The sequence below is a fragment of the Trachurus japonicus genome, chromosome 1 (genome assembly GCF_045865225.1).
Source record: "Trachurus japonicus isolate A0001 chromosome 1, Traja_1.0".
Taxonomy (NCBI): Eukaryota; Metazoa; Chordata; class Actinopteri; order Carangiformes; family Carangidae; genus Trachurus; species Trachurus japonicus.
Window position 1 is genome coordinate 39,051,937 of NC_140907.1, and position 19,037 is coordinate 39,070,973.

Sequence of the window (19,037 nt, forward strand, 5' to 3'; positions counted from 1 at the left end):
AGAAACCCATCACCTTGACCCTGTTTCAGAAGATGGAGGCTCTGAGGCTTCCTCCTCTTTGACTATGTTAAACATCAAAGGCAAGTGGACTTGGCCGGACGTTATAACGCTGGTTTCAAGAATTTACACACACACACAAACCTCAGAAACAGAAAGTTATCATATTTGGAAAGAACAGTTTAATGAAGTAAAAAATATTTAAATATAGCTTCTTCTTTAAAAATAAAATGAATAAATACAGCTTTTATCTTACAGCACTTTAAATAAAACATATGAAGTTATATTAAAAGAGACGAATCTCCCTGCACAGCCACAGTTCCTCAGGTGCTGGTGGGCAGCAGGAGTACACAAAATAGATTGACAACGACGCTACAAGTTCACATAATAAATTGTATCAGCATAGAGTCCTATCATTGTGCAGTGGTCATTCTTCTCAATCTATTTTAAATATATTTAAGTTATCGTATCATACAGTGGAAACAATGAGCCATTATACAAACAGGGCCTGGCAGGAACAAAACACTTTACAACGCAGTGGTCAATGATAACAATCAGTACATATATTTATGTATATAAATCAGTTGATTTGTTTTGTTACACAAAACGTTCATCACATGAAATAAACATATTGCTTCTATTAAAGCTCTCTTTTTTGTTAAAGTATTTTTGGGGGGCTTTTTCGCCTTTAATATAAGCGAGTCAAGAGAGTGACAGGAAATGGGAGGCGGGGGGGGTGACACACAGGATAGGGCCGCTTGGCGCGGGATTCGAACCTGGGCCGCCTGCAGTGAGGACTATAGCCTCAACACATGGGGCGGGTGCTCTACCAACAGAGCTAAACACCACCCCTTAAAGCTTATTTCAACAGTGACGATGATTTTACTCTTCATTACTGCAGCTCATTATAAGACAAGGACCAGAAGTAAAAAATAAAAAAAATAAAAAAACAAACATCTGATGTCTTTGATCAGAACTACGATCCTCACATTGATCAGAATTTACATGATTATAGATCTGATTGAACAATTTCAAACATGCAGTCGTTTTCTCTCTGCAGCAGAAACAGTTTGAGGTTGACTTTAGATTTCATCTTCTAAAACACACGTTCATAACAGTCTGTTCATCATCAGACAAAATGTTCATTGGCTGATGTTCACAGTTGGACTCGCACCTCTGACAGGAAGTCGTGCTCTTTCATCCCCGTCTGTCTTTGGCTTTACACCTGAACCTGAACCTGAACCCGGTTCTGTGGGACGGCTGTGTAGCATGTTGGGAAATCTGATCAGAGAACAGGATGGAGATTATAATGGAGGAAATGACCTGAGACCTCAGAGGGTTAAATGTCCTGATGAGTGTAACTTACTGATCTTTCCCAGCTTCACCAGGACTCCAACGATGACAAGACCAAGAAGAACAGCAGCACCTCCAACACCTCCAGAAATGGCACCAACATTCAGCCTCTGAGGCTCTGAGGGAAAAGCAGAAGGTGATGAGTGGAGGTGAAGAAGAGTTTCTCTGCAACAGTTTAGTGGAGAACAAGTGGAGGACATTTACCAGCGTCTGGAGTCTCTCTGGTCCTGGGAGCTTCTGTCCTGGTCGTCGTCCCGAGGCCTCGGCCTTTTTCTGCTGTTTCACATGATGACACACAAACTGTTTCAGCTTCTTCACATCACATGTTTGATTTCTTCACCATCTGTGATTTTTATTATGAATTTAAAGGTACATTGTGTAACTTCTCCTATTATCTACTCACGAAAATCGATTATTCATTCATTCATTTTCTATACCGCTTATCCTGCACTAGGGTCACGGGTGAGCTGGTGCCTATCTCAGCTAACTTTGGGCGAGAGGCGGGGTACATCCTGGACAGGTCGCCAGTCTATCGCAGGGCCAAATTAAATGGATTATTTGGTTCTTCAGTCTGTTTTTCATTAACCAGTAATTCCCCCCATCAACAAAGTGAAGTGTTCCTTTCAGCTCTGAATGAGCCGTTCATATCATTCATATCTCCATGGAGCGGGTAAGCTCGGTGCTGCTGCCATGTGGTGTCGCCATGTTGTTACGTTCAGTGGCAGCGTGACGGTAGGAAACCACGGAAACTGAGGTGGCATCTGTGAAAAGTCGCTGCGGTAACGCAGTGAGGAGTAATGGAGCGTTACACTGATGCTGCATTCACCCGCAGTCGGGCAGACGGCCGTCGCTAACAAACCAGATGTCATTTTAGTCACAGAAGTCCAGAGAAAGCCGGTAAAACAATACCACATCGCCATGACAACATTGTTTTGCCTCGTGCTGACGGACCACTTGTTTACATAGAGGCTTGTTTATGCCGTTACGTGCAGCGGCTGTCGTCCATCTGCCGTCTAACCGATTTCAGGTGAATGCAGCATGAAAAATACAATTGAGTTGCTTGTGATCTACAACCGCAACGCTAGATGGGAGGAATTCCTACACAATGCACCTTTAATTAAACCCTCACCAACATGAAGGTAGATGTCACGACGAACATCCAGGTCTGGGATGAACAGTCTGTACTGTCCACTGTCGTTGAGCTGCACTGAGGAGATGTTCAGAGTGATGGTTCCTCTCTGCAGGTCTTCATGGACCAGACTCGTCCGGTCTCTGTAGCAGGACGTCTGAGCCTCGGCCAGGTCTCGTCCGTCTCGATAGGCGTGGACAACCACATCGTTGCGGTCGGCTCTGGAAACATCCAGGTTGTGATCCAGCAAGTTCACCGGGGGATCCAGAAAAAACCTGAGTGTGACGTCACCACCTTCTTCTGTCTGGATTGGCTCATGATGCTCTCCTAAGGACATGGACAAGCTGTCTGATTAACTACATAAGTAAATGAGATTCTATGTTAAAACTGTTTTAGTCCTGTATAAAATCATTTTGAACCATTTGACAATGAAATCTATCTGTGTGTATATAAATCTGTCTTTCTCTGTGTAACTCCATATTCCTTACTTGCCAAATATGTTTTACAGCTGTGTCTCAAGGTTTCCACTCTCTTCACAGCTCTAAAAAATTGACAGGAAAACACATCATTTCCTGTAGCCTAATGTGTAAAAGTTGCTTCATCTTCATCTTCTCAGACTTACAGTAAAAGCATCTGCAAACATTACTCAGATCAGCCACTAGATGGGGCCAGTGGTCAGCGTATCAAACATCTGGTTCAGGAGGTGGGGCTGACTTCCAGCTTCAGAAACACTGTTAACACTAAACAAAACACAACTCTGCCCACAACAGTAGGCTTCATCTTTCCCAGAATGAGGGAAATAAATTAGCTTCATAAAAATGCTTCTCTATAATAAAAATAGCCTCGATGTACACCTCATCTGTAGCCTACAGCATAAAGACTTCACTTTCTTTGCACAGAAAACAGCCAGAGTGAAGAAAGGCTGATGGCTGATAAAGATACCTCCCCTACATCAGGATTCAATGATAATAGTACATAAAATGATGTGAATAAATGACTCATTACTATGGATCTGGAGTTTTGTTGCACACATGGAGCCAAGGCGACAAGATGACGATAAGTGGATAAGATGCACTTTAAAAACGATTTGCACTTTACTTTTCCCTCTCTATCTTGTTGATCGTCTTTTTTATTTATTTATGCTTTATAGGCTAGCCTACTTGTCTGCATTTTGCTTTCAATGATGATGACGATGCCAAACAGCGTTTTCACTGTTTTTAACAGTGACAACAAAATTCTATTCTATTCTCTAACACAACACGTGGGAGTGAGTCTGTCTGTGACCGTGTCGTTGTGAATCAGCTGATTGATCCTCACTCACCTGCTGCTGCGGACTGTAACGTCATGACCAGCACCAGAGTCAACAGAACCAGGTCCAGGTCCATTAGATCTGAACCGTCGGTCCCGCTGCGGTTCACCCAGAGAGGCGACGAGGACAAAGGAACAAAGGAGAGGATCTTCCTTCACCGACTTCACACTCATATTCCTCCTTTCGACTCCTCTCGTCAGTGGTCGTGGGGATCTCCAGGTTTCTGCGCTGTCAGCTCACTTCAGCTCGACCAATCAGGTGAAAGATCGCTTGACCTAGAGTAAACTTAAGTTGCGTCAAAAAACGAAAGTAGCTGAATCTGGCGCACGTAGCCTACTGTTACAACTATTCCCTCTTGTGTATTATACGACATATTAATAATCATTATCCATATACTGATTCATCAGCAGCAGCGGTGGAAATAAGTATGATTTATCCTAAACATGTTGGGGGAACAAAGGTCTGATACAGAAACATAAACAGACTTTTCTCCAACACCATATAACCAGATGTAAAATACCAGATAAACTTACTTTGACTTTAAAAACAAAACAAAAAAACAACATTTCATCATCTTTTTATTATCATATTCAGCTTTGATTTCCTTTAAGAAAGACTTCCAATCTTTGACACGATGACTCATATCTTACTTTCCCCGTCCCTCTGACAGTGAGAGCCGCTTAGTCACTCATATAACATCAGTAAAGGAAGTGGTCACAAAACAAAAACAGTTCAATAACAGAAAAGAGGAAAACCTTTAATCGTACAGTATCTGGTCAAAGCATAAAAAAGAATGTTTAAACTACAGCACATGAAATAAATTAAGTTACAGAACATATCTCTCTCACTCACTGTTGAGCCAAGTTTCTGAGTCACTCAGCTTCAAGTAGTTCATCCAGTGTGAACAATACAACTCTTCTTTTCTCTCATGCTCTCTCTGAGTTCAGAGTTTAAGCAAGGCACAATGAAAAAAAAACAGCAAAAGACTCTGCACTAACACTTTATATGAAGACGTGGTTTTTTATACTCCTGCTGACAAACACACAGAAGTTGGGGTTATTTTAAAGGGATAGTTCAACATTTTGGCAAATTGGCCCATTGCCATAATCCCTATAGTCATAGCAGTAGGTTCATTACCTTTAATTGTCGGTGCAAGCTGTTTTTAGAACGGCGGAGCAGAGCCGTGAGCTGCTCAGAGCTACGCTACGGAGGCTCATTATGGGATTTCTTGGTTTCCCTCATCAAACTCATCAAATACACAATCCAACAACTCCACAACGCTCTGGTGGACAAGTTGTGAGCTGCACATTCACCACGCTATGAGATAATAACACAACGTTACCACACAGAGTTGTTTTAGAGGGAAATACAGAGACTGCTTGATGAAAAACTCTGTGTGGTAACGTTGTGTTATTATCTCATAGCGTGGTGAATGTCTCAGCCAATCATATACAATCAGTTGATCATAAATATCTAATATAACTTCACTAAAAACTCAAGTACGTGTGTTTAACCCGTATAAGGAGACGTTTGGCGATAGGTCCAGTTCATTAAAATATTCAATAACACACGTCTTGTGATCGTCACATTCATGATTCAAAGGTTATTCGTTTAAAAAGAACCTGATGATTCATTTAAAACGTTCAAAAGAAGCAGTGACAGCTTCAGGATGAGGATCTAGACTGGTTGTTGTTGTTGTGGTGGACGGCTCCAATGTGTTTGTCCTCCTCCTCTGACTGGAGCTCCAGGCTGTGACTGGTGTTTCTGCCAGATGTGTAGCCTGGTTATAAACCTGATGAGAGAACAGTGATCACAGGTTCAGACCTCAACACACTGAGAAGACGTTTTACTTAATGTAATAATAATAATAATAATAATAATAATACCAACACCACAGACGGACATGAACCAGAGTGTTTACATCATCTTCAGCTCTGTGACTGTGGTTTAAATTAACTTTAACTCACAAGATGTTTGAGAAATGTTCAAAACTCACTAGCTGTCTTCTAAAAACAGCATACTATACTACTAGTACTGATTTGGCCAAAATGTAGTATGCAGTAGCAGTATGCAAATAAAAGCGAAATCTGAAGTATGCAAAAAATTCCCAGATGTCGTAGTGATTCTGACCTCTGACCAAACAGTTTATAGTAGTGAAGTGTCTTTACCCAACCGTAACATGTTGTAACTTCTGTCCAATACACAACTGAAGCTTCACATTTCATTCAAACAAATTCATTATTTGATCAAACAAAATCAAACCACAACTGTTAGATTTCATCAATGAGACCAACATTTATCTCCTAAAAATAATTTAACCAGCCGGTGGTAAAACTCTAAAAACCTGCTGTACAGTAAGTTATTTAGTGATCGTTTTCTACCTAAGGTGTCCTCAGACTGGTCCCTCGCTTTATTGTGTTTGGTTTAGGGTTGGGTATCTTTCACATCTAAAGCGATACACTAACCATACACAACAGTACCTGTTTTCTGTATTTTTATGTGTTGATTAAATGGTTTATTAAAAAAAACACTCAAAATGTCTACATTTTGAATGTTTACAGTTATGGTTCAAAGAAATTTGACATAATGAGGGTTCTCTGTTTAAAGCGGCTTCAGACGGTGCAGAGAGACAACAGAAACGCTTAGTGTTGTACTGGGAGTTTGTGCAGCTCATGTGTTGTTGTCTTGTGAATATGAAGAACATTTAACCTCAGAGTGTTTAATATCCTGATGACTGGAACTTACCGATCTTCCCACGTTTAATCAGCACTCCAACGATGACAAGAAGAGCAGCAGCACCACCAACACCTCCAACTACACCTCCAACAATGGCAGCATGATGCTTCCTCTGAGGCTCTGAGGGAAAAGCAGAAGGTGATGAGTGGAGGTGAAGAAGAGTTTCTCTGCAACAGTTTAGTGGAGAACAAGTGGAGGACATTTACCAGCGTCTGGAGTCTCTCTGGTCCTGGGAGCTTCTGTCCTGGTCGTCTGGTGTTGATCTTTTTCTGCTGTTTCACATGATGACACACAAACTGTTTCAGCTTCTTCACATCATCATCATGTGTTTCATTTCTTCACCATCTCTGATTTTTATTATGAATTTAAATGAATCCTCACCAACATGAAGGTCAGCGTCACAAACAGCATCCAGGTCTGGGATGAACAGTCGGTACTGTCCAGTGTCACTGAGCTGCACTGAGGAGATGTTCAGAGTGATGGTTCCTCTCTGCAGGTCTTCATGGACCAGACTCGTCCTGTCTCTGTACCAGGACGTCTGAGGGTCAACGAGGTCTTTCCCGTCTCGGTAGATGTGGACGTGGACATTGTCGATGTCGGCTCTAGAGATATCAAAGTTGTGATCCGTCAAGTTGACCGGAGGATCCAGAAAAAACCTGAGTGTGACGTCATCATCTTCCTCTGCCTGGATTGGCTCGGTGGTGCAGGTGACATGATGCTCTCCTGAGGACGGGGACAAACAACACTCAGACATTTAAGAGTCCATCTGCTGAATGTGTCTCCGGGATGTATTATGTATTAAATACATGAAAATTAATTGTAAGATGCAGCTTATTATAAAAATGTTGTGCACTTTTGACCTTATATATTTAAGATACAGTGAAAACAGCCCAATTAGTCCTTGGGCCAAGACCCAAAATTTCACATATCGGTATCACCTGGGAGGGCAAATTCTAGTTGTGATTTTTTTAATGCCTATACACCCCTAGATTAAGTTTTGATATGATAGACCTTGCTGACTGGCAGCTTTATAGTATTTATCACCTCTTAAAGTAATAGACTGTTGCTGTTCAAAAATGAAAAAAGTGCCTTCCCTGGAACTCATCTTTCTTTCATCATATCCTCTCCTTTGGGTGTGTTTGAACTATTGGCCAGCCATAGAGACTTGTAATAAACCCTTCAGTAGTGTTTCAAGTAATTTATCTAATATAGGTGTAAATAAGCTTCAATTAGCCGATGGTCAGGTCTAAATCATTGCAATGTATTTTCTAATTAAGGATACTTTTTGACAAATTATATTTCTTCCTAATACCTTATTCAACTATTGGTGTAGAGGCGAGGCAAATTAGATAGATAGATAGATAGATAGATAGATAGATAGATAGATAGATAGATAGATAGATAGATAGATAGATAGATAGATAGATAGATAGATAGATAGATAGATAGATAGATAGATAGATAGATAGATAGAACAACCATGTGGTGTGCACATTAAAACACTGAACCCAGACATCAGTTCAGTCCTTTATTTTGGTAACTGAACAATGATGAACGCAGATCAACAAAATGTGAACAAAAGGTCTTCACATACCCCCCACCACCCCCTCCGGACCTCACCCATTTCAAAACCCTGGCTACGGCCCTGGTCTTCAATGTGAAGGCCCTGTCAATTAAGTATTTTTTCTCAGGGCTTGAGGCAGTGGATAATCTAAGGTTCTTCCTTCAAGTTTCTTGGTCTGTTGCCTCACTGTACGAAGCTCAAGTTGCTCAGGCTCTCCCTCCAAGTCCAGATATTCTGCTGTAGGTAACAACATTGTGCACTCCGATCCATCATCTAAGATGGCACAGGTATCAAAGGTTCTGTCCTCGTTAGATAGTCACACTTTAACAACTTTGGGCCTTTCTCAAACGAAACCTGGTGTTTGTCTCGCGCGCTCTCTTTTTTCACACTCCCTCGCTTGCCCTCGTATCAGTCCGCATAGACTGGACAAAAAGAGACGCTCTGACACCATGAAAATGAAACACTATAATTCCTGTGACAACTGGCCAAGGTAGTCCAGGTCAGTCCCACGTGTCAATCACAGGCTACAGAGGTTCAGGGAAACGTGTGGGCACGTGTGTTACTGATCTGTCTGTTTAGACTGCAGACGCATCTGTAGTTATTTCCGCATATAACGGAGCCTGAATCTGATCTGACAATATCCAATTCCATGCGCATTTGACCCGTTTACACATTCATGTTACAGATCCGATCTGAGCCACTTGAAAAAATCAGAACTGGGCCACTTGAACCGTGCAGTGTAAAGACAAACTTAGTTGTGCCACTTCCAGCCTCAGTAGGACAGGTTCAGGAGGCTGTGATACAGGTGCTGCTCTGGCCTGTGGTTGTTGGGGAGGCCTGCTGCCATAAAGTAAAGTCTGTAGATATCTTGGAGGCATTCTCTCCCACTGTGGCCTTTCTCCTTGCTCTCTCCCATCATGTTGCTGAACGGGTCATGGGTCCATTTTCCAGCATGGGTGTTGGCTCCGGCTCAAAGGACCATGAAAAAACTATGATATGTGATGCCCAAAAAGAGTGTTAAATGACTTTTAATGTGTTATTGGCCGTCTGTGTTCTTTTTGGAATGAATGACAATCTGCCTATATGAGAAAACAACAAAATGCGAAAAAAATATATAAAAAGCTGCTCCTATGAAAAGGCTATCATATTTTAATTTACTTATATTGACCGTAAAAACAATTTAGTATAGGTAAGGTTTTGCCCACTCAAGTGATACTACCGGTATCACTGGTCTGGCCCAAGGACTAAATAATCCGTAGTGGATATGCAGCTTTATTCGTTTAATTTTATTCTAACACATAAACATAGTGGATTGAGTATTGAGAGCCCTTTTCACATATAATAGGATAGTGGAGCGCAAGGGCGCACCAGCACCCTGTGTGTTGCTTGGTGACTCACTGAAACTGAAAGTTTCTTTCCCCCATCATGTCTTATCGGTGCCCTGTGTATCTGACAAATAAGCGGAAGAAAATCCTGCCATTAGTTTTTCTGAGAAAGAGACGAGGAGGAGGGAGTGGGATCACAAAACCTTCGGCGCTCAACTGGGAGAGTTTCAACTTTTCGGTATGGTCGGTTTCTACCAGGAACCAGAGTCACAGAGCGCTGCGCTGCGCGGTGCGGGCGAGGAAGGCTGCCACAAGTGGGATTGCGCAACACTACACATAAGATGTGCAGCCTGCGCTAGTGAGCTCAGAGGCTCTGATCTCCACCCTCACCACCTCTTCTCTTCACACACCTTTACAAACCAATCGCCGCTACACTTGTCGCGTCGTTCAGCATCACACAACTCCTTCAAAACAACTCTCTCCCACTCGCCTTTTCCCTTAATTCCGCCACCATTTATAAAACAACAGAAGACCTGGAGTTTTGAGGAAGGAATCCTGATACGCTACTAACAGAAGCACGGTGAAGCATGTAAACGATAATGTTTTTATTGTAGTACAGTAACGCGCTCACTGACGCAACCTGACCTGACTCGCCATGTGTGGAGGAGCACGGCTCTTTCTGTCCAGACTACAAGTCCACTTGTCTTTGACTTCAGAGCTCAATGAGGTGGAAAACAGAAAACACAGGCTACTCACCGGAAACAAGAGCAGCGGCTGATAAAAGAGTGTAGATGGTGGAAAGCAGCAGCATCTTCCTTCACAGCTCAGGACCGACTGACCCCAACCCAACCCAACCTCCCCGCGCAGCGCAGCGGTCCCACCCACTTTATACCGTCTGTGTGGGTTGACTCAGTGCGCCGCGTGCTACACTGAAAACCTTGGTCACATCTCGTGTTTGTGCAACATCCCCTGATCCGACAAATCCGGAAGTTGTTTTTTTTAGAAGCAGTGACAACTTGGAGTTATAGACAAACAAAGAGACCGACAGATGTTAAACATCAGCAGCTTTGTTTAATGTGGAACTACAGTATAATAAACTGTACAAAAGACATGAACATGAGGGAAACAAAGGTGTGACACAAAAACATAAACAGACTTCTCTCTCACACCAGATAAACTGTGTCTCTTTTTAAAATACATGTCATCATACCACTAAATGAAAGTATTCAGTGGCGTGCACAGACTTTTTGAAGGGCAGGGGCGAAAAGGAAAAAAAGGGCACATAATAGCGCATCCTCGCCACTGAAGAGGGCACTTTAGCACGCGTCTTGGCTTCCCTGAGGGCACTTTAACACGTGTTTTAGCTCCCAAGAGGCCACTTTAGCACATGTTTTGGCTCCTAGATGTGGCTCCTTGAGGGCACTTTCAGGGCTGCCAAGTTTCAGAAAATGACAAGAGTGAGACTGTAGCAACAAGGTGCGTTTGGCCGGCGACCACAGGTCGGCGGCGAAAAAATTTTGGCCTTTTTTAACATCGATTTGGCCTGTTTTAATATCGATACCTTAAGACTAAAAAAACGTCGATTTGGCCTGTTTTAACACGTGTTTTGGCCCCCAAGAGGGCACTTTAGCACACGTTTTGGCTCCTAGAGAGCACTTTAGCATGCATTTTGGCTTCCAAGGGGGCACTTTAACATGTGTTTTAGCTCCCAAGAGGCCACTTTAGCACACGTTTTGGCTCCTAGAGGGCACTTTCAGGGCTGCCAAGTTTCAGAAAATGACAAGAGTGAGACTGTAGCGACATGGTGTGTTTGGAAAATTTGGCCTTTTTTAACGTTGATTTGGCCTGTTTTATAATATGAATGCCTTAAGACTAAAAAACGTTGACGTTTTAACACGTGTTTTGGCTCCCAAGAGGGCACTTTAATATGTGTTTTGGCTCCCAAGAGGGCACTTTAACATGTGTTTTGGCTTCCAAGAGGGCACTTTAACATGTGTTTTGGCTCCTAGAGGGCACTTTAGTACACGTTTTGGCTACCATGAGGGCACTTTAGCACACGTTTTGGCTCCTAGAGGGCACTTAAGCACGCGTTTTGGCTCCCAAGAGGGCACTTAAGCACGCGTTTCAGCTCCTAGAGGGCACTTAAGCACACGTTTTGGCTCCCAAGAGGGCACTTAAGCACGCGTTTCAGCTCCTAGAGGGCACTTTAGCACACGTTGTGGCTCCTAGAGGGCACTTTAGCACACGTTTTGGCTCCTAGAGGGCACTTTAGCACACGTTTTGGCCCCCATGAGGACACTTTAGCACGTGTTTTGGCTTCCAAGATGGCACTTTAACGCGCGTTTTGGCTCCCAGGGGGCACTTTAGCACGCGTTTTTCAACAATTGGGCCACGAGGGGGGGCGACCGCCCCCCCTGCCCCCCCCCTGTGCACGCCACTGAAAGTATTTATATCAGGGAGGAAATGAACAAAAGCTTCCAACTTCTAATCTGTGACCCAATGACTTAGATCTGACCTTCAGTTCCTCAGACCGTTGAACTTGTTCTTCTAAACAAGGCGAGACGCACACAGTTAGATTTAGATTTGTACTCATATTTTGTTCATTTTGTTTAGTTCATATGTTCATAGACATTTATAGCAACTGTGTATAACATGTGCAGGACTGGGCACAGCAGCAAATGGCGAAGCAAGAAACAGGTGAACAAACATGAAATACTGTACAAGTAAAAATAAAAAATAAATTAAAACAAACAGTGTAAATGCAAGAAAAGCAACAACAATAACAACAGGACCTGAATGTGTCCTATACTGTTGGCTGAGAGTTGAACACTTTGGTCCAGAGATCAGATCAACATTGATAGAAAACTCTGAGTTCCAGTTGAGATGCTGTTAACAGAAGACTGAGAGTCACTCAGCTTCAAGTAGTCCATCAAGTGTGAACAATAAAACTTTTCTTTTCTCTCACGAGTCAAGTTTGAGTTCAGAGTTCAAGGAAGGCACAATATAAAAACTAGTATTAGGCTTTTTTTTCATAATAAGGTCTATTGCTTTTTAATTTAATGATGTCTTGACTGGATCATTTACAGGTGTTTTTTTCCCATGAGACATTGTGACATGAGCTCTGTCCAGGTGTAAATATTAAGGAAGTAATTATTTAACTGCTTCAAGTTCTGTGACACTGATGCTTGACTTCTGTTTGTGAACAATGAGTCGTGTCAAACCTGTGTGCGTATGGAAAATAAAGTTCTGTTGCTACAAATATTCTCTTGTTTTATTTTCCTTGCTGGTTTATCAGTGTGAGAACAACTTTTTAACTGTGGAACTACATGAAAATACGTAAATATCACATGAGAGCAAAACAAAAGTCTGACACAGAAACATCAACAGATTTTTCTCCAACCTTGGACCTGACAAAACATGAGATCAACTTTGTCTCTTTTAAAGACGCATGCCTTCATCTTATCATAGTAGTTTGCTTTGATTTTCTTTATTTACTGTGAATCTTTGTGATTCCACTGTAGAAATAAACCACTAAATAAAAGTGTAAGGGAGGAAACTGACGGGAAATTAACACCAGACACGACACGATAACTTTATCTGACTTTCAGTTCCTCTGTTAGTACAAACACATGAGGAGTTGTTTTCATGTGCATCGTCTCCAAGAACAGATGAGTCAAAGGCAACAGGAGCTGATTTTATATTACAGTTTTTCTCAGTCGCTTTGGTGCTGTTCTCAGATCAGAATGAAAGTTCTCATAACTATTAGTTCAACCTCCACAACATGTAGTCATTTGTCCACATCATAGCAGCAGTTTCTCCTTCCTCTGAACAAATTCCAAATGCTTTTGGACATGTATCAGTTGCTCTCATACAATTCTCTGCTGTTTTACAACATTATCGTTTGTTTATGTCATGTCAGTCAAAATGAACTATACTTTTGAACGCTGAATAGTCTTTCCCTATAAAACTAATAGTCCTCATTTCATTGCTTGAGTCATTACATACAAAATTGTTGAACTAGTTTTCAAACTAATTTTAAATGTTGGGAGAAGCTGTGAATTCAATTATTCAAACATTTAGAGTAAGGAAGAACAGGTATGTATGGTATTGGACAGTAATTCAGCACTAAACAATCTGCACTGCTGTCATTGTGTCAGGCATTACTGTAAGATACAGTGGGATGAGAACTTTTTTAATTTACATTTAGACTTACAGCTTCACTAGAGAACAGATTTACTGTATTGTAATGTATTACAGCAACCACATCTTTACAGTACGGTGCTGTACTACAGCATTTTACAAGTAGGAAGCACTTTTACAGTATTGTACACTACAGTAATAATGGTTGATGCAGTACATGTACTGTACATTACTGTACTTTTACTCTGCATCACATAGGATTACAAGACAACCTCACAGAGCTGGAAGAGACTGAGCCCATTACAAACAATGGCATAAGGTTGAAAGAGATACAATGTAAGGATGACATTACTGTATCTTTGGGAATATTGAATATTGAATATCGCTACAGTTGACAGAGTGATGTAGATGAAAATGTGACTGGAACGTCTGGATGTGCAGGAATGATTTACAGTACTCTGTAGGTTCAGTTACTATATGTACTGCAACATTGTTTACGTAAAGTTGTACCCAAAGAGTGTTTCTTATGTTTGTTGTAGATGACTGTAGTGTATTTTTCCTTTGCACAACGCTGTGAACAAATCAGAATTGCAAAGAGCATTACTGTATGCAGTAGAAATGTGAAACATACGTATTCAGTATCTCCACTAAATACAGTAATGTGTAACTTTACTGTAGTTTTCACATGGCTGTACTAGTAGTGTATAGTGCTGTCTGGAGCATTTTCAGGTATCATGACTTTTTGCATTGGAAAACACTTAGAGAATAAAGTGTCCTAATGAAAACATGACAAAGCCATTTGACTTTCTATCTTGTTCATAAACGATGGTGTCAGGACTTCTCATTTTGACCACACTGACAGTTTCATTGACATGAGTACTTGCTTTTGAGGGATGGACAATCCATTTTGAGCAAGTGACGCGCTTTTGCAGGTCATCCACTAGGTTTTGCAGTTTGTGATAATTGTTCTGAGAAATGCACTAACTGTTGTGCAAATGTTAAGAGTGATGTGAGAAAAGCACCAAAGCGACTGAGAAAAACTGTATAATGTTGGTTTCAGGAAAATACATAGACACTTCAGAAACAGGAAGTGGTATTTTTATATTATATTTGGACATAAGAACAAAACAAACCGTTCAACAACAGGAAATAAAACTTTTGGTCTTATTTGATGAAAGCTTAAAGAGGAAAGCTAGCTGTTTTAGCTTTCTACAGCACATTAAATAAATTAAGTTACAGCAATATGGGAAAAACTTAAATAATATTGCACAGAAACAACAGAACATAGACAATAAAGCTGAGAAAGAGTGAAGTCAGATGAACATAGATGGAAAACTCCTGAGTTTAAGTTGAGATGCTGTTGAGTCACTCAACTTCAAGTGTGAACAAAACTCTTCTTTTATCTCATGATGCGTCAAGTCTGAGTTCACAGCTTTAAGCAAGGCACGATAAAAAAACACACAAAATGACAACACTAAATCACTATACATTTGATTGATTCATTGTTTTTGTCATATATTAATCATTTATCTGTTTTTTACACATGAGAGAAGTCGGGGTTAGTTTAAAGAGAAACTATACAGGATTATTCTGGTGGCTCTGCTACATTTTTACCTTCATTAAAAAGCTCCAGACTAATTGTGATCGTTAACTACATGACTTTTGACTTAACAATCGACAATCGTTTATGAAAACTACACAAATACACACGTCGTAACATCGTATATATTTTATCTAACGTCATCCACTGCCTCATGTTTTTTATTTTTCACCGGCTTCGTTGCAAAACAGAGGAAAAACGACTAGACTTTGTTGTTTCCCTTTAACTTGGCTTCAGTCGTGTTGCTTCTAGTTAAAGCTGGAGCGTTGGGGTTGTAGGGGCTAACGCTAGCTAACCTGTCTAACTGCTGCTGGGCGGTTTCTTTTCTTTATTGTTGGAGTGTGATCCTCCAGATGTTCCCAGATCTCTCAGCCAATCACATACGAGCACGCTTACATCAGTTGATCAGAAATATTTTCTATGTCTTTACTACAAATTCCCACATACAGTATATGTAGACGTTTGGTGACAGGGTCAGTTCATTAAAGCAGAAGTCAGGTGAATGTTTGTGTTAATCTAAGTCTTAAATAGTTGTATCTTCCGACAGCAATCACTTCTATAGAGTGTTTGGTCTGAAACACGGGTCTGTCAGTCACTCTGCTCTGCTCTGAGCCCAGGAGAAAACTTTCCTTGTATCCTACAACCTTTATCCAATGAGGAGAGAGAACGGCATAAAGGGGCAGTCCTCTCTGTGTGTGCAGCCAAGGGATGCGCCTGAATGTGGTGACGTAGGGACGAGGACTGTTATGGTGCGTTCAAGGAAACTCGTAACTCGTGTTTTTCCGACAGTGAAGTGGTACCAGTTCGATCTGGTACGACTTCACGGGTCAGAAGTTACGAGTGGCCGTTATAGTGACTTTCACAGGTAAAACAGGTCGGAAAAACACGAGTGGGTTGCCTGGAACGCTACAAAGTCGTAAGTTGTGACTTGAAGCTGTAATTTACGATTTCAAAAGCCTGCCTCGAACGCAGCATTAGCCAAAACCACCGGATCGCTTACTTCTGCTTTAATATTCATTATACTATGGTCTGGGTGAATCCTCGATTCTGATTGGCTGCGGGCCGGGGTGTCCATTAATAAAAAGTGATAATGGACACCCATAAAGATGTTTTCCGGTAAAAATAGCCTGATTACGTTCTAAATATTACTGCGCTGGCTCAAACGCTTGTTGGTAACCACGGTAACGGACACTCGGACCAAAACAACTTTTTTTTTTTTTTCCAGCACATCACGGCACTGGAGTCTGTAAACACACAAGCGGTAAGAAGTGCACTGGCCGTCTGAAATAATACTTTGTGTCACGTAACATTTAAGCCGTCACCTCACCTCCCTTCACTGATCAACTATCAGTCACCATGGCAACACGCTGCGGTCACAGCGGGTCCCTCTTTTTTTTTCTTTTATCGCCGACGAGAGTTATTAAATAGTCCGCTCAGCCGCTTATTGTGAAAGACGTGTGATTTTAACGGTAAAAACAACATTAAATCATAAGTAATCGATTTAATATGTATTTATCTCGTAAGTGACCATGGTATAAACGGGATAATGCCCTTCGAGGTGTCCGATTATCATTCATTTCTGATAATGGACACCTCGTCGGGCATTATCCCTTACGTTAACGTGTCCTGTGATTTTCACAGTCATGATTGAAAGGTTATCGTTGTAAAAACCTGATGATTCATTTGTCACATTAAAAACATCCAAGAGGAAGAGCTGAGAGCAGTGACAGCTTCAGGATGAGAGAGATCTAGACTGTGGTGGTGTTGTTGCTGGTGTTGTGGACGTCTCCGTTGTGTTTGTCCTTCAGGCAGTTCTTCTCCACGTCCACATGACTGTTGTTTCCAGCAGGTGTGTAGCACCGTTGGAAACCTGATGAGAGAACAAAGATCACAGGTTCAGACCTCAACTCACTGAGAACCAGCAGAGGTGAAGACTTTTTACTTATATACACTTCTGGACTAAACACCACAGTCAGACATGAAACAGTGAGTGTTTGAGAAATGTTCAAAGCTCACTAGCTGTCTTCTAAACCACATGCTATACTATACAACTAGTATGTACTGATTTGGCCAAAATGTAGTAGCAGTAGTAGTATGCAAACAAAAGCTAAATCTGAAGTACACATCGCTAAATAACCGGCTGGTTGGATTCTTTTTAGCAGATAAAAGTTGGTCTCATTGATGAAATCTAACAACTATAGTTTGTTTGAATTTATGTTAAAAGTGAAGCAGCATGTGTGTTGGACTGAAGTCCTGTACAGAATCACCACATTTACATCAATAAATGAACCGATCAGTCTCCAATGTTATCAAGTTAAAGACACTTCACTACTATAAACTGTCTTTGTTTAGGGTCAGAGGTCAGGGCCGCATCAGAATCACTACCACATCCGGGAATTTTTTGCATACACCGAGTCGGTAACCAAGGAAACGTCACTTCCGGTCAGAGCCGTGGGGGAAAACAAACAGATTCCCCCATAGACGTACGTGTGAAAACGCAGCATTTTAAACCTTTGTCTAACGCTTGTCCGCTGTCATATTAAAAAACTCATCACGATCTGGGTCCATTGTTGTCCGTACATTTTAAAATATTTGGTCTTTCACAGTCAGTCACATCCGTCTGTCTATGGAGGAACTGTTTGTCTGACGTTTAGGTGGCGTTCCCTTGGTAACCGCCGGCGGCTCTAGACACTCGGAGACGATGCCTAAGAGTGGTTTTGTACCATTTGCACCGCAAATAAATTGAAAAACCACAACCTGAACTTTTATATCTTTATACCCAACCGTGTAACGGCTCTGACTGGAAGTGACGTTTCCTTGGTTACCGACTCGGTGTAGGCTATAGGTATGTGACTGACTGTGAAAGACCCAATATTTTAAAATGTACGGACAACAATGGACCCGGATCGTGATGAGTTTTTTAATCTCTAGCTCTTTGTCAGCAGATACAAGTGATTCAAACTAAGACATGACAGCAGACAAGAGTTAGACAAAGGTTTAAAATGCTGCGTTTTCACACGTATGTCTATGGGGGAATCGGTTTGTTTTCCCCCACGGCTCTGACCGGAAGTGACGTTTCCTTGGTTACCGACTCGGTGTATGCAAAAAATGTCCAGATGTGGTAGTGATTCTGATGCGGCCCTGACCTCTGACCCTAAACAAAGACAGTTTATAGTAGTGAAGTGTCTTTAACTTGATAACATTGGAGACTGATCGGTTCATTTATTGATGTAAATGTGGTGATTCTGTACAGGACTTCAGTCCAACACACATGCTGCTTCACTTTTAACGTCAATTCAAACAAACTATAGTTGTTAGATTTCATCAATGAGACCAACTTTTATCTGCTAAAAAGAATCCAACCAGCCGGTGGTAAACCTCTAAAAACCTGCAGTAAGTTATTCAGCGATGGTTTCCAGTCCAGTATCGGTATCTTTCACATCTAAAGTGATACGGTACCGACACCTGGTTCCTGTGAAACCATACACAACTACACCTGTTGTCTCTACTTTTTGCTGTGTATGTGTGGTAAATAAAGTTACTTTGTTCATAAAAACTATTTGTTAAAAACTAAAATCTGGTACAGTGCATCAAATGGCAACATTTATGTTTGAACCGCAGTAACTACACAGTAACTACACAGTAACTAAATGTTTTATCTTGTGTAAAATGGTCAGTGGTCAATGTTGCTCAGTTTTAGAGGTTATGAGGTATGAACAATTGCAGCAACTACAAAATCACTGTTGAAACTGAGCCAAAGCGCAGTGTGCTGAAGGACAGCCTCAGAAAGGCCCAGAGTGACAGGACAGCGCCCCCTGCTGTCAGAAAGGACTGTACTCCAGCTACAGTTACTGCACTCTACCTCTTCTCCCTGTACTACAGTT

The 19,037-nt window shown here is 41.5% G+C and overlaps 2 protein-coding genes across 7 annotated transcripts in view; both read right to left on the reverse strand.

Annotated features, from left to right (window-relative positions):
- LOC146992569 (uncharacterized) overlaps positions 1-19,037 on the reverse strand; it is a 251,635-nt gene that overhangs the window by 132,005 nt on the left and 100,593 nt on the right. The gene's annotated exons all lie outside the window — the stretch shown is intronic.
- Positions 1,450-19,037, reverse strand: part of LOC146992571 (uncharacterized) — a 29,628-nt gene continuing 12,040 nt past the window's right edge. The window contains exons 3-10 of the mRNA XM_085788621.1: positions 16,925-17,023; positions 6,906-7,247; positions 6,731-6,796; positions 6,534-6,644; positions 5,526-5,568; positions 3,801-3,940; positions 2,480-2,806; positions 1,450-1,626 (exon numbers count right to left, since the gene is read on the reverse strand). Of these exons, the coding sequence (XP_085644747.1) occupies positions 1,526-1,626; positions 2,480-2,806; positions 3,801-3,940; positions 5,526-5,568; positions 6,534-6,644; positions 6,731-6,796; positions 6,906-7,247; positions 16,925-17,023 (1,229 nt within the window). The 3' untranslated portion in view covers positions 1,450-1,525. The remainder of the gene's footprint in view (positions 1,627-2,479; positions 2,807-3,800; positions 3,941-5,525; positions 5,569-6,533; positions 6,645-6,730; positions 6,797-6,905; positions 7,248-16,924; positions 17,024-19,037) is intronic.